The sequence below is a fragment of the Equus quagga genome, chromosome 12 (assembly GCF_021613505.1).
Source record: "Equus quagga isolate Etosha38 chromosome 12, UCLA_HA_Equagga_1.0, whole genome shotgun sequence".
NCBI lineage: Eukaryota > Metazoa > Chordata > Mammalia > Perissodactyla > Equidae > Equus > Equus quagga.
Genome location: NC_060278.1, coordinates 20,993,616 through 21,009,413, shown reverse-complemented (window position 1 = coordinate 21,009,413; position 15,798 = coordinate 20,993,616). Strand labels below are relative to the sequence as shown.

Sequence of the window (15,798 nt, the reverse complement as noted above, 5' to 3'; positions counted from 1 at the left end):
AAACAAAAACACAGAAAACCTCTCTGGCCAAAACAAGTCCTACCTACAGGCTTGAGTGAGCCCACGGTTGCCAGACTGTGATTTCTGGTTGAGCCTGTAGGAATTACAGAATTGCCAAATGCTGGAGATGGCCCTATGGCAGGTACACCTGCCCTCCTGGTCCTCTGCTTATTAAGAACAGGTTTGGCCAGGTCTAAACCAGTGAGCTTTGCTCTTTTCCATGACTGCACCCAACAGCCAGACATTCTCTAAGTGTCTGCCGCTGAGCGCAGGGCAGGGAGCTGAGCCAGGGTGTGGATGGATGAATTGGTGCAAATTCATCCTCTCAGTTGGCAAAGCCAACAGAAGCACATGGCCATGAACAATGATGCAGCAGCAGAGTCACCTCGTGAACACCTGAAGGCACTGAGGGGTGGTCTCATTCTTCCTGGGTGCAAATGAGTGTTGGAGGTGGGTAAGTATTTATGCTCCTCTGGAGGCTGCAGCCAATGATTTCAGCAAAGATTTATATAACTGCTTAAGGGGAGAGCAAATCGCTTCTCTGTACCCCCCAAATCCTCCTGTGGCCATGCAACCTAACGTTTCATAACAATTTCCACAATATGAACACACTTTAGAAACTATAAAGGGTCCCCCGAATGAAGGCAATGGCTTCTGGGTACCATTTCCTGTGCAGAACATGAGCACTTTAACAAAGTGCCTGGTGTGATGGGGACATCCAGAAGGGCCATGGGCTGGAATTTGAGGCAGAACATGGCAGTAAGGACTCTGGGAATGAGAGAGACGAGGCTGATGGGAACAAGGGATGGCCAGTGACAGCCCTGTGGCTGTCCCTCTGCTGTCAGCTCAGATTGGTGTAACGCTGCTTCGAGCGGTTGCGTTTTGATCGCTAATTATCCTGTTGTGGGATCTGCTTTGCCACAGTGTGGCTTTGGGGGCTGCAGCTTCCCTTTCAACTCATCTGTTGTGGTGACTAAGTGTGTCAAGCGTGGGGCCAGCCCTGGGGGGATCTGTTGTATAAATTCCGCTTCTCCTGATTCTTACAGAGGCAGAAACAGAAGTGGGGATAGAAGTGGGGAGAAGTGGGTGAGAAGGAGGATACAGAGGTATAGGGGAAAATTGCAGAACATTTAATTCTCCACGGGACATTAGGGACCATCTTCTTGTGCATGGGCTTCTTCTGGGAAAGGGCCTATTAGCATGGCCTGGGGGCTGTTTGGAACTACACATCTTACCACGACATAGAGATGCTGGCAGAACACGCCCTCCGTCCCTCACCCCTGCATCCCCCCATGGTTTGCTCTGTTCTAGCTCTTTTTCTTGCCGCTGAGGCATTGGGCCCCAGGGGAGAGAGTGACTTGCCTGCGGTGCCCAGGTGAGAGGCAGGACGGAGCCTGGACCAGCTCATCTAGAGCCTCATATCCTGACTTCTGGCTTCTACTTACATAAAAAGAGGGCCACTTAAAGCTCACTGTGGTTGCCACTCGGCCAGGGAGAATGGGGCAAGTGGAAGAACAGCGAGGACCCGTGATTAGGCCTCCATGGAAAAGGGCCTCAAAAAAGTGCAAAGAGAGCCAAACAGTCTCAGATGATCTGGGTTCAAGATTTCTCTGGTTTTGGTTGTTTACAATTTCTCTATGTTGTACCTAGCTGTGGATTTTTTTAAAAAATTCATGTTGCTTGGGATGTGTTGGGCTCTTGAAACTGCGAGTTAATGTCTGCCATCAGTTCTGGAAAATTCTTGGCTATTATCTCTTCAAATATTGCCTTTGTTCCAATATTTCTTTCCTTTCTGGATGCCAAAGAAATGTATGTTACCCCCCCCCTTTTTTTTTTTTGTGCTGGGAAAGATTTGCCCTGAGCTAACATCTGTTGCCAATCTCCCCGCCCTCCCCCATTTTTTCCCCCCAAAGCCCCAGTAGATAGTTGTATATTTTCACTTGTGAGTCCTTCTAGTTCTTCTATATGAGCCACCACCACAGCATGGCCACTGACAGACGGGTGCTGTGTTTCTACACCCAGGAACTGAACCCAGGCCACCAAAGCGGAACGCACCAAACTTTAACCACTAGGCCATCAGGGTTGGCTCTACACCCTTTGACTGTACCCTCTTTTTTATATTTTCCTTCCCCCCACCCCTTTCAAGCTGAATTCTGGATATTTTTTTCCAACCCATCTTCCAGCTCACTAATTCTCACTTCCGTTAACCCAGCCATTGGGTTTTTTTTTTAACTCCAATGATTATATTTCTCAGTTTGAGAACTTTTATTTCATTCTTTTAAACATCTTTTATGTCCTTTTCTATAGTCTCCAGTTTCCTGTCAAAATTTTAAGTGTGGCTTTTATGTTTGTGAATATAGTCAGCGGAGTTGCTTTATAGTCAGTATCTAAGAATTCCCATTTCTGAAGTCTCTGTGGGCCTGTTTCCACTACTAATGTCCTCTTTTCTTAGGTGCTTCAATTCTCTTAGATGGCATTAGACATTGAAAAATATATATATATATATATATTAGGTATTGAATATATATTATGTAATATATATTTATATATACAAACAATGGTAGCAACTTTTCACTTGTGTCTGCTAGGCATCGAGGGCACTTCCCATCTGAAACCACCTTAATCCAAGTGCAGAGTTTGACAGTCCCTGGACTCAATGATGATGTAACTCTGTTTGTAAGCCAGAGAGCCATAGACATCCTCCCCTCCCCCACCCTGGAGACCCAGCTTAAATGGCAAGTGGTTTATCCAAATGCCCAACTTTGGCAGGCTCTGGGCTTCCGCCTTGTGAGGTGATCAAAACAAGAGCTTATTTTCAAAGTTGTTTTTTTCCAGACTGACAAATGCCTTAGGATAAAAGCTTTGTGGGTTGGGCCAACCTCTCTGGGGTTTGTCTTCTCCTGAATTTTGGCAGGTGTTTCTTCCACCGCCTTCTTGTTGCTTTGATGCTTTTAAGAAAATTAAACAAATATTTTGTGCAGCTTTTCAAGTAGTCTTTGGTGGGAAGGTTGATCTGAATTACTTAGTCTGTTGTTGCCAGAAGTGGAAGTACCAGATGACCCGGGTTCGAATCTCGGGTCTGTCACTTATTAACTAGCTGATGTTGGCCTCGTTTGTTCCCTCATCCATCAGATGTGTTCATTAAACCCTAGCTACTTGATGGTGTGGCTGTAAAAGTGAAATGTGAAAGTGTTTTGTAAACTGGTTCAGTAATAATATTTTTGTTTATTGTCTATGTTTCACACTAGGATGCAAATTCCTTGAGAACAGCAAATTAATTATTATCACTGTTGCTTCCCCAACAATGCCTGGTACAAAGTAAATGCTTGATAAACATTGAACAGGAACAAGGGTTACTTTGTAAAGATAACCAAGTACTTAATCAAAGGACATGTATTTTAAAATAAAAACAGTGGAGGGGCCAGCCTGGTGGTGTAGTGTTTGAGTTCGCATGTTCCACTTTGGTGGCCCAGGGTTCACAGGTTCGGATCCCAGGCCTGGACATAGCACCACTCGTCAAACCACGCTGTGGCGGCGTCCCACATGAAAAAGAGGAAGATTGGCAACAGACGTTAGTTCAGGGCCAATCTTGCTCACGAAGACAAAAACAACAACAAACCAAAACATTGGTAAAGGGTACTCTGGGGGGTCAATCTCAAATCTTCATAACAGCTTTTATTATTTAGAAGATTCTATTTCCTTTTATTACTTTATAAACTTGGTTATCAGACTGATACAATCACTGTTATTTTGTTTTACTTTTTCACTTGCTATTATTTGGACTAGACTCTTCACCTTAAGTGAAAGTATTATATTCCATTGCTTTGTGAAAACATTGTCTCAACCTGTTAGATGCTTGGGCTGGTTCCAGTTTGGGGCTATTATAGATGGTGCTAGTTTCTTTGTTTACTGATGACACGGAAAAGGATAAAGTGTATCTATTGTCAAGCCTTGTTCAGGCTCATTTCAGAAGGAACAGGTCTTTCAGTGCTTGAAGCCTGGCCTCCTCTGTAGTGTAAACAAAATCAACAAAATCTATCCCCAAGCCTCCCCAGAGAACAGCTCAAGCTGCTTCCAAAGTGGATCAAGGAAAGAGATCATACAACATGGAATTCAGGGTCACTGTTGCATCTTAACAGTTAACTTTTATATTTCCATGGACAAAAATAATTTTAATAATTATTAATTATTATTGAATAAATTATTAAATACATTATTTAATTATTTAAGAGAATAATTTTAAATGGTAATGTGGGGGCTGGCCCCAGGGCCGAGTGGTTAAGTTCAGAACACTCCACTTTGGCGGCCTGGGTTTGGTTCCCAGGTGTGGATCTACACCGCTTGTCTGCAGCCGTGCTGTGGCAGCATCCCATACACAAAATAGATGAAGATGGGCACAGATGTTAGCTCAGGGTGAATCTTCTTCAGTCAAAATAAATAAATAACAATATTAAAAACTGTAATGTGGTTTACCTTAAGCCATAGAAATTGGGTGCTTGATAACCTCATTCAATACTCTTCCAAAGCTTTGGAGATAAACAATTAAAATAATTTTGCAATCAGAACGACTAAGTACCCAACTATGTTCTTATTTAATGATCAAATGATTGGGTGAAAAAGTCACGGCAACAATAAGACCTTGCATTTATTGACTGCCTTTGTGATAGATGCTTTACAGTTATTCGTTATTCAATTTTCTTCAATTTAATTTAATTTAATCCAGCAAAGTAGAACTACTGTTATTTCCATTTTCCACATACGGAAATGGAAACAGAGAGAGGTTATGCAACTTGCCCAAGGTCACACAGCTAGAGAGTGGCTGAGGCAAACCAATGGTGCCAATTCCAGAGCCCTCACTCTTTTCACTACACTCACTGTCCTCTGACTTCTCATTTCCATTGAAAGGAAAGATGACATTTCCTGTTGGCGGGAGCCCTTCAGGCTGCCCTGTTTGAGCATCCTCGGGCCTACAAGTTTGGGTGTTCATTAAGTTCAATAAGTGTTTCTTTAGGACTCAGCAGTGTCTGCCCCCAGGGCTGTGGGTAAGGTGAGTTAAAAGGTGACAAGGGGGTGTAAGACGTGGCATCTGCTTTGGGGGGCTCAGTGAAGAGGTCAGACATCCGTGCACACAGAAACGAACAACTCGAGTGGCCAGGGGGGTGGTACGTTCCATAGTCATGATGGCCATGTAGAGGTAGGAGGTGTGGGCATGCTGGGTGAGGGAGGGGAGCCCTGGCCAGCCCATCTCTCATGAGATCAGCAGACTAGGGTTTAAAAGCTCCATTTTATAGATGTAAAGCTGAGATAAAGCCTCCCCCAAACACAAGGATGTCAATTTGAATTAGCATCCAAAGCTGAATTCGATGTATCTTTCCTGAGTATACAGGAATAGCATAAACCTGAGGTTTGGGGTTGGAAAGTAAAAGACGTGAAACTGTCTTGGCTAACACCCACTTGCCCACTTCTCCCTCCCATTTGCCACTCACAGGGAAGGCTGGGGGGCAGGATGAGATGGCAGATGGAGGAAGAGGGCCCTGCACCCTCCTTCCTCCTGATTCACTTCTGAATGGAACCGGAGCACATGCCCTCTGTGAGCTTGTGAATATCCTGATTTCTGGTGAAAAGGCTGCATGCAGAAAGTCACATGAAACCTTTGGGCTTTATGTAGGCAGAGCAACAAAAAAGTTCAAGTGTCTTGTCCAAGGATACATATCGAGCCAGAAATAGAAGTCAGATCTCTGGCCTGCCAGTCCGGGGCTGCCTCTAATTTAACGTTCCGCGTGAGTCACAGATTCATCCAGTACAAGGAGGCAACTGACAGGCTCAGCATCTTTTCATAACCCTGGCTAGCTGGGTTGAGGGAAAGAGAGAAGTTTTCGTTCATGAGCTCATTCCAATCAGAATGTGTCCAGACACCCAAATATTTGATTTGAGCCTGGTTGCTAAGAGACCTCCCACTGGGACCCAGCTGCCTGCGGGCAGGAGGGCGGTATTGGCATCACTTCAGATTTCTGCCAATTTATTTTGAAACCAGGAAACCTGGAACCTCGGCCTCCTCAAGGCAGCCATGGGGAGAGGAGAGATCTGAGTCAGCCCAGCAACAGAGGAAAAACCCCCACTGACCTTCTGCCAGGGATCTGTAGGAGGGTTTCGGATAGAATTTTTACATCGTGATTGTTTACTTGATGTGAAATACGCCGGTATGGTAACGAAGAAGAAATTGGAGCTCTGTGCTTGGTCATGCAAGGGACATCTCGGAGCAACCCCAGGGATTCCAGAGCAACCCTGGATTGCTGAGTTAGAACTGGGCATCAGGAAGGCTGCCTTGATTCAAAATCAGAGCCACACCCCCAGCTTCTGGTGGCTTCAATCCCCTCAGGGAACGCCAAGAGCAAAAGCATCTTCAATAAGTGTGAGGGGTCAGGGCACAAGGGAGAGCTGGGGAAACCCCACTTTCTCAACAGAAGGCAGACAGCTGAACAGAACAGGCTTAACAGCTCTCAGTGAATAACCATGACTGCTTCCCACTCTACCTAGCAGAATAGAACCCTCTAGGCGGGACCCATGGCCCCACTGCCATGCTCAGGACCAGACAGTGACCTATGCAGGCCTTAAACTTTTTCCAGGCTATTTTGTTTCTGAACTTGGCTATAGTACTTATTTATAAATAAATGCATTTATGTGAGAAACATAGCTTTTGCTGTCAGGATTTTTGCATGAGAGTTGTAATGTAATGTGAAATGTAAAGATGATGGATGGCTACCCTTGGCTTTCCCAAAGCTCTCCTTTCAGTAGTGGTTTGCATGGAGGCACTATGGCCTACTGGGTTTTGCTTTTGGAAGGAACTTTACCATAGGCTCCATTTTCCTCTGCATAGACATGTGCTCTGGCGCAAGTTCTGCTGCCTCAGTTTCCTCATCTGTCAAAAGCCATCCTGAAAGAAGTATTTGTGGGATTCGAGAAGAGCAGATACTAGTTTGATGCTTGGGAAAAAATCAACTGGGAACACAAAGGAGCTGGAAATTAAAATGGAAACAGAGAGCAAAGGGATAGGTCTGGGCTCAGCACAGTGTTGGGTACACGGGAACCAGTTTCTAAGTCATTCTGAATTTGCTCTGAGACTGGAAAGGAAGATGAGAAAGGAGGTACATGGCCAGTTTCATGAACAGAGGACTGAAAACTGAGAGTGAATAGTTTGAATGTAACAGGAGTCACAAATGCATCACACAGCTGGGCCTTGTGGTTCGAGAAGGCAACATCAGATCAGCAGGTAATATAATTCCCATCTTGGAGACCAGGAAGAAGACATCTCCAGAAATGAAATATACCTGAATCCAGAGAGAAGCCCCTTCCATAAGGCAAGTTTTTGCTGTTATTTCTGTGTGATGAAGAAACCTGCAAGAGCTATCTAAATTTGTCCCCCCTGCCCCAGTCCCTTTGGTTAGTATACCATGTCATCCATGGTATCAGGGATTTATTTCCATGAAAGAAGCTGTGACGTCACCAGGGCTGCATTATGACGTCATCACAGGATCCCTTCGGAGCCTGACCAAGAGAGACAGTCTCTTGTTTTGGATACAAATATCCTTGCTAATGAGGAACATTGGCAGAAGGAAGAAGAAGAGGGCCACTCCAAATGAGATGAATGCAGCAGGCAGACGGAGGGCCAAATCCCGCACGGAGCTCTTGAATATTCCACAGGATAGTCAGCCAAAACCTGTCTCTTAGTTTTTCAGTAATGATAGATGACAAAGACCAGGGTAAAAATAAACCCACTTCCAGTGTTGTTCTTGGCTTATTCAGAGGGTTCAGCGGTGTTGTTAACCTTGAGGGGACCAAGGAGCCGTCTCAGATTCGGAAGCTTGGGTCTCTCCGGGGAGGAGAACGATGGGGGAGGCCGAGGAGCTCGAGAGCCACTCAGGCCTCAGTTCCTCACTCGGCCCTTTGCTCAGTTCCTGTGTAAATTTAATGAGAAGGAAGGCTCTTCTTGAGGCTGGCAGTTTAAACATCTTTTCCTAGATGTGTCCGTTGAAGGCCAGTGGTTGCATGAGGTAAAGTGACTACATTTGTCATGGGTGTAGTTAACACCCCAATAATTCCACAGACTGGTTTGTGTACATCTGAGGTGGAAATTCCACAGAGGCCTCAAACTGTGAACCTGGAAAAAGCAGCTGGACCAATGCTGGGAAGCACTGATGTGACTTTTTGCCTGGTAACTTTTGGGTAGATATTTCCCTCACCTTCCCTCTGTTTTTAGAAACACCTGGAGAAAGAGAAGAACCATGGTGGCTGACGAGGACATTGTTTCAGCTTGAAGGAGCATATCTTTTTTTAAAAATTAAGCTACAAGTAATTTGCTGTTATAAAAATATTGGTCTCTGCTTGTAGGTCTATGGTTTAAATATAAAAACGGATCTGTTTCCGGTTACAGATTTTTAAAGTTTGGGTTTCAAAGAGTTAATGCAAGACACTCTTATGGAATAACATATTGGCAGGATCTGGATAATCAATAGATTTCCTTCAGCTAGAAAATCCTCTGGCTGGAAGCAAGAATCTGTGACATTCCAAGATTATTTACATCTAATAGAAAATGCAACAATCTAGTGGAAGTCTTGTGGGTGGATGTGTTTTTGGCAGAATAATTTTTCTTTTTAAACCATTCATTTTATAATCCAGACCAAAACAAAGAGCCAGATGTGACAGCTATTAAAAAAAAAAGATGCATACTATTAATACCTTATGTTTATCGACTGCCTTTCTTCTGAGGAGTGCTTTGCAGATGTCATGCATCCCCATATGTTATCCTCATTTGAAGAAAGGACTGGAAAATGCCTGCAGTCAGGGAGTGTGTTAGGCATCAGACGAGACCTGGGTTTTTTTTATTTTGTACACACTTTGCTCTGGTTTGTACTCTGTATTCGGTGCACCTATGTTGGAACACAAGCTACATGCCTTTCACCCAAGTTGTGGTTTAAAAAACCCCTCTATTGCACCCACTCTGTTATTTCACTGTAGCCCCAAGGCAAAAGCCTGAACATGCAGACAGCTCTCACCAGACCAGCTGACAAACCCAATTACTCATTGGCTTGTTTCCTGCACCAGGCTGTTTGCAGAGTCACTTTTGTATGGCATAGCCACCCACTTACCAACGACATGATTCCAGGGCCACAGCTCTATCGGACCGGAGTTAAGATTCAGTGACCTGCCCCTAACTATCTTTGAGACTAATGCCTGGAGGGATGTCTCAATCATTGACTGCATTTTAGAATCCTGGCTAGTTCATCTTTGCACATCCTCAGAACTTCACCCCAGACTTCAAGATTCCTTCCTAGCTGGAAATGGAAAACTATTGCCAACGTCAAAAGTAGGAATGTGGGAAGCCATACTGCAATTTTCTCTGGAGCTATTGGTCTGAATTTCTTCAGAGGTGGATTCTCCTGTGGTTAAGCTCTGCTCGACAAGGATTAGCAAGGAAACCACAAGCCCATATACTCTCTGCGGGTGACAGAGCCATCGCTGAAATGCAGGGTGGCATGTTGCTATGTTTTCAACTCTTATTGTCACACTTGTTGAAGCACTTAAAACATTTATTTTGGGGCTCACAGGAAGGACAGTTGAGGCCTTTTACAAACAGATCCTTCAATTTCTTCCAGCCTCATCTGTGTTTCTCTCTGCTCACTGCGCTCTCCCCCAACACGCACAGCACAATTTCCTGAACTCAGAGCCTTCTGGGGTGGCTTTGTGACGGTCATTAATGCTGTTTGCCAAAGGGTTCTGTTTCTCCACCTTCTGGGTGCATAAGATTGTACTTCTTGGCCCCCTTGTGGTTGGGTGAGGCTGTGTCACTAGTTCTGGCCAATAGCTTGTGAGTGGAAGTGAGGTGTGTCACTTCCAGGACAGAGCAAGTAATTGCTATGGCAAGATCTGACTTGATTTCCCTCGGCCGTTGTGACTAGCCAAATTCAAGATGGTGGCTGCTCTGCCAGGAGGTCCCCACCCAATTTATGATAGATGTGAGACACAAACCTTTGTTATTATAAGCCACTAAGATTTGGGGACTGCCACCAGACTATTTGGATGGATACCTCTTTCTTTGATTTTCATAACTTTACACGTGTTTTCCCTTCTACTTAAAATCTGCACCCTCCTATCTCTGCTTGGCAAATTCTAACTGATGCTTCCAGACCCAGTTCAAAAGTCTTCCTTTCTGTGAAGCCTCTTCTGACAACTCCAGAAAGTTGGACCCTCTCTACTCTATGCTTCCCCACCACTCTCTGGGCAAACCTCCATTACAGCCTTAATCGTATTTTATTCTTGCAGTCTGTTCCACGTCTGTCTTTGTCTCTTAGACTTTTTGAACATCTTGAGGGCAGGAATGCGCTTAGTTGATTTTTCTATCCAAAATGTCTATTTGTTTCAAAGTACGAGTTCAGCAAGTGTCTCACGGAGAAATTAAGACACTCAGAATGACTGGCAGACATAATTAAGGTCAGCCCACCGGTGACCTTATCAGTTTAGGTAATTTACCAAATATTGGAAGACATTTCTTAAGATTGATTTCTTTCCTTCTTCAACATTATTTAAGGAACTGTTACATTTCAAAAATGTTTGTGGTTGAAATAGCTAAAAAGGAAGCGAGAACATCTTACAATCAGGCTCCCATCTTTTGGTAATTACTCATCTTTACAGGAAAAGATTTTTTAAAGATATGAGGATTTGAAGAAAATCAACCTTCATGGGTAATTTTTTGAGGCCATTGTGGTTGGTTATTTGGGCCTGGCTCTGCTTATATGAAATGGCATATTTATTGATTCAATGCCCTCAATTTTTGTAAATACCTTTATGGACACCATCACATGTACGTCCCTCAGTTGTTTGGAATAAACTAGGAAGTTCAAATATAAATTGCTATTTCAATGTCTGTTGTAGATCCTGTTCTGGGTTGGAAATCAGGGAACTGGCATTTTTGTTTAGGCCTGGTTCCCCGTGTAAGAGGCAGCATATTTATTGTTTTTGGTGTCCTTAATTTTATAAATGCACCTGCGCATATTGCCAAATCCACTTCCTTGAGTTAAGAATAGACTCTTATTCTAACATGAACTGACAAGATTGTGTTCCAGTGTCAGTCAGAGAAGAAGAAAAATCCAGGTCTGGGAGGATGTTGGGAAAGGGCCCACACTGGTTTCAGGTCTAAGGCAGAAAGGGCAAGGTTATGTCCACTAGGTAAAGATCAAGGGGTGTGTTCACTTAAAAGTCCCTTGAGGTTTGAAAAAAATGAAATGAAAAAAACAAACAAAAAAGATACATTTGTGGATTTAGCAGTCATTTGATTCTCCTATTTCGTTTTGAACAACTTTCAAGTCTCCTCTTTTTCTTTATTAATAAGACGACTTTTACATTATGGTGGACCTCTATCACGTTTGCATGCTCAACATCCATTCCTCCTCCTTCTAGACCAGCTTCTCAGTGTCTGTCTGATACCTCTTATTTGAGTAACACTTTGACAGATGGATTACAGTGCAATAGTTAGGAGTTGGGCTCTGGAACCAGGCTGCTTGGGTTAATTCACTCATGCTGTGTGACCTGGTGTGTGTGCCTTAACCTTTGCAAACCTTGGTTGCCTCCACTGTGAAATGGGAATAAACCTATTTCCTACTTCATAGAACTGTTGTGAGCATTAATAAATAAAAACGGTAAAGCACTTCGAATAGGGCCTGATACATAACATGAACTCAATAAGTGTTAGCTATTACTGTGAAATTCTTATGTGACAATTTCCTTAGGGACTTTATAACCATATTTTCTATCATTGGCTGTGGTTATACAAGTCTATAATAGGCTGATATATATATATATTTCCCCAATACATGTGACTTGAATATTTTTCCCCTGAGGAAATCAAAGGACTATTTCTTTGGAGATAAGTAGTTACACTAGGATGTGTCTTGATATTGATCACCTGTATATTTTCTGATAATGATGTGCCCCTTCAATCTATAGATTAAAGTCTTTCGTTATTTCTGGAAAGGTATTTTTTGGTGAGGAAGATTAGCCCTGAGCTAACATCTGTTTCCAATTTTCCTGTTGTTTTTTTTTCCTCCCCAAAGCCCCAGTACATAGTTGTATATCTGAGTTGTAAGTCCTTCCAGTTCTTTTAGGTGGGATGCCGCCACAGCATGGCTTGACGAGGGATGTGTCGGTCCATGCCCAGGATCTGAAGCAAACCCTGGGCCACTGAAGCACAGGGCACGAACTTAACCACTTGGCCATGGGGTCAGGCTCTCTGGAAAGTCTTCTTGAATAACATCTTTCAGTATCTTTTGCCCCATTATTTCAGTCTCTCCAGAAGGGATCCCATTTACATATATATTGAACTTCCTTTGTGTTTCATATAATTTCCTAGCTAATCTTTGTTCACTTCCTTTTCATTTTCCCACTATTCTTGATTTGTCCTCTATATCCCTTAAAAGGCTTTTAGCAATTTTCCTTGTGCCACTTCCACTGCAGTTGTTATATCTATAGCGGTTTTATTTCCTGCTTCTTTCCTGGGCTCCTCCAGCTCATTTTTAATTCCTTCTGCTGTTTTGCCCTAACTTTCCTGAGCAAACGCATCTTTGCTTTACGTTCTTGTTTTATACGAGTTTTTATTTTTCTTGTAAACTATGATATGTTCGAACACAAATTTGACCTCTTCTATAGCAAATTTTTTTCTTGTGTTGATTCTTCACTGCCATTGGTTTTTCCTCTGTCTTCCCACCTTTTTTTTTCTTTTAATTGGAAGAGTTTTGTAAAGATTTTGTGTTGGTTCCACATTGACTCTTCATCATGTGAACTAGATGAATTCTTCCCTGAATAGCTGGTTGTAAGAGCCTCATGTTAAGGCGTGGGACTTCGACATTTTCCAGGCTAGCTGGAATTTTCCTTGGGTCATGCTCAGGTCTTTATGGCCCAGGTTTGTGACGGAAGGTTCTTTTGGTCTTTACTTCTTCAAATAGAGATCTGAAATGACAAGATTGAGTCCCTCTTCTTGACCTTGCCTCCCTGACAGGCAGCTTTTTACAAAGGTGGCAGTTCTGTATGATTCCTCATTCAGGTACACTTCTCCTAGGTGTTACTGTCATGTTCATCATTAGTATATAGGAAATGTACTCAAGTAACTCTCTTTTAACTATTTCTAAGAACTAGGTACATAATTTAAGATGCCAAAAATTTTCCAGCATCTGTGACAAGAGGCCCCTAACATCCAAGTGTTGTGAAACAATCCATTTGATGGAGATGACGATGTCCAACTTTTAATAAGGAAATGTTTTTCCTGCAATATTTCTTGTGGAGATTTAAACAAGTTTTTTATATAGGCTGTATCTGTGTGAGGTCACCTGAGAAAATATTTTGATCAATACATTTTTGGACCAAAGAGTTCTTAAGTTTTCAAAGATTAATAATATTCTGGATAAGCTTTTCATCATATGGAAAAAACTGCTGATTTACAAGTCCTAAAAATCATTGAGTTTAGGTATCATTCTCCCTTCTACAATCTGTGTTGTACAGGCTCAGGTAAGTAAAATGTCTTACACGCAAACTTGGCAACAGACCTGGGACTTGAGCCCAGGTTTCTGAATTTATGGTTCTTTCCATACCCACTCTTGCCTTCCTGGCTTGTCACTTTAGGTATTAAAGGCTGAACAGGGATAATTTAGAAAATTTCAAATTTAATATATGCATTTTCTTTACATAGTATTTATTTCCCCCACACCATTTGCTCAGTTCTGAACTTGGGCCACACAAACCCGATCCATTGGCAGGAGGGCTGGTTGGGGAAGAGTTTGATGGGCGTACTATTGGTAACTCTTTAATGATTAATTAAAAGTACCTCTTCTTTGGGCTCTTTAATGAAAATTTTTAAGGGCTTTAAGGAAATATAAAGACTTGGGACCTAAACTTCAGTAATCCAGAATATCTGGCAGAGCTTTCCGGAGAGGAATTGTTGGGGAACAGATAGCTTTTGACTGACAGGTGATAATTGATTGACAATGGAGTTGGAGTGGAATGAAGGAAGAGCCTAGCAGCCATCACCTGTTCCTCTAGAAAAACATGGCGTCTGGAGGAAATGCTCAGTTACTGGAGAACAGTCCAAGCGAGGGCCCTCAAGTCAACAGAATTAGGTAGTGTACTGGCTAAGGCTTAACCATTCTTAGGGAATGGTGGGTTTTGTTTTCTACTGCAATTTCCAGGATCAAGATCTTTTATTTTACATGGTGTCCAGTAAGGGAGAAATGACCATACTAACGCCAGACCGAATTTGCCTTTGGTATGTCCATCTTTTCCTTTGGGCCAAGGGGTCCATTTTTCTGGGTCTGGCCTCTATTCCCCATTAACTGTTGGAGTCTTGTCTCCAGGACCCAGTCCAGCTAAGGATAACTTGGTAATGCTGAATGAACATCAGTACAACGTAGGGAAAGAAAACTCCCTATAGCTTTTCCACCAGTACAACAAATATCAAAGAGCTGTCTTAATTCTAGTTCATGTCTTTATCCATCCAACACCCATTCATCCATGAGTTACTACTTGTAAGTTACTGTGCTAGGTGCAGGGGATACAGTGCTATAAAAGGCAACACGTTCCTTTCTCTCATGGACCTTACAGGCTGGTAGGTAAGGTCAGGGCCACAGAGCCATGTGCAACTGTCTCCCTACTTTCCTTCCCTTTTGCTGCTCCTGGAAAACTGTCCCCTTTTGTAGGGAGGATGAGCGAGAGAGAGACACACACAGACAGATAGAGAGAGAGAGTGCATCAGCACTTCTTTAGTTTTGGCAACAAAAGCTGAGACACAGAATTGTTTTGGGGAATCCTGGAGGCTGATCCTTAGGCAAGGAGCAGTGTGAAACAGAGAGCAAAGAACTAGAAGAGGAGGAGGAGAAGGAGTGGGAGGAAGGGAAGGAGAAAAAGACAGAAGATGCTTATGGCAGGGCATAGGAGAGCATCAGCTGGGATCTTAGTTATGCCTGCCTCCTGCTCTTCATATTACTTGTCCTTTGACACAAATAAAAGGTACCATAGTTCTTCAAATATATTTCTTATCGAAGGGGGTGCTGTTTGCCTGCATGTTGGTGATGTGCGCCAACTTTGAGAGCGGTTCCTTAGTAATCTGTCTTGTAAACTGGGTTTTGTCGATTTAGTCTGTTTCTAACAGTCAAGCAATCCTCTATTCGCTCTCCTCAGCCTCAAGAGTCTTAAGCCAACAGTCCCTGAAAGACGGAAGCCAGCATGGAGGTGTGGAGGGAGGGGGCGGCCAGGTTATCTTCTGACCTCCTTGGAGTCAGGGGAGAAGTGGAGAGTTGGCGAGGGTCCAGACTACTTCCGGGAGAGCAGTGGGCTTGCACCCAGCCTGTCAGAATGAGGAAGAAGGTGCTGGATGAAGTTTCCTTTTCAGGGAGTAGTTTTTTTTTTTTTTTTTTTTTTTTCCTTTTACAGTGAAATTGGAACAGTCCTGGGAAAATGGGACAGGTGTCACCAATCAAGAGACAGGGCTGTTTACCCAACTCAGCCGAGGGGCCATAAGGGACTAATACTCTCGATACAAAGAAAATTACAATTTTCCGGAACAAGAGGTAGTCCCTGCAGGTTGGGGACGGGGATCGTACGTGGGTCACCCCTGACAGGTGGACATGGGAGAGGGGTGGGCAGTCACGGTGCACCTCCAAGATAAGAGGCCATAGGGAACACGGGATTCGTTTCCCCAGCCCGCCGGAAAGGAGGTTTCGAGGTACATGCCCTGCCACAGGGTGCCCTATCAAGGCC

At 43.4% G+C, this 15,798-nt stretch overlaps 1 protein-coding gene across 1 annotated transcript in view; it reads left to right on the top strand.

Annotated features, from left to right (window-relative positions):
- The first annotated feature begins 422 nt into the window (after nt 1-422).
- The window catches only part of CAMK1D (calcium/calmodulin dependent protein kinase ID), a 405,571-nt gene continuing 390,195 nt past the window's right edge, over nt 423-15,798 (top strand). The window contains exon 1 of the mRNA XM_046680009.1: nt 423-454. Within this exon, the coding sequence (XP_046535965.1) occupies nt 438-454 (17 nt within the window). The 5' untranslated portion in view covers nt 423-437. The remainder of the gene's footprint in view (nt 455-15,798) is intronic.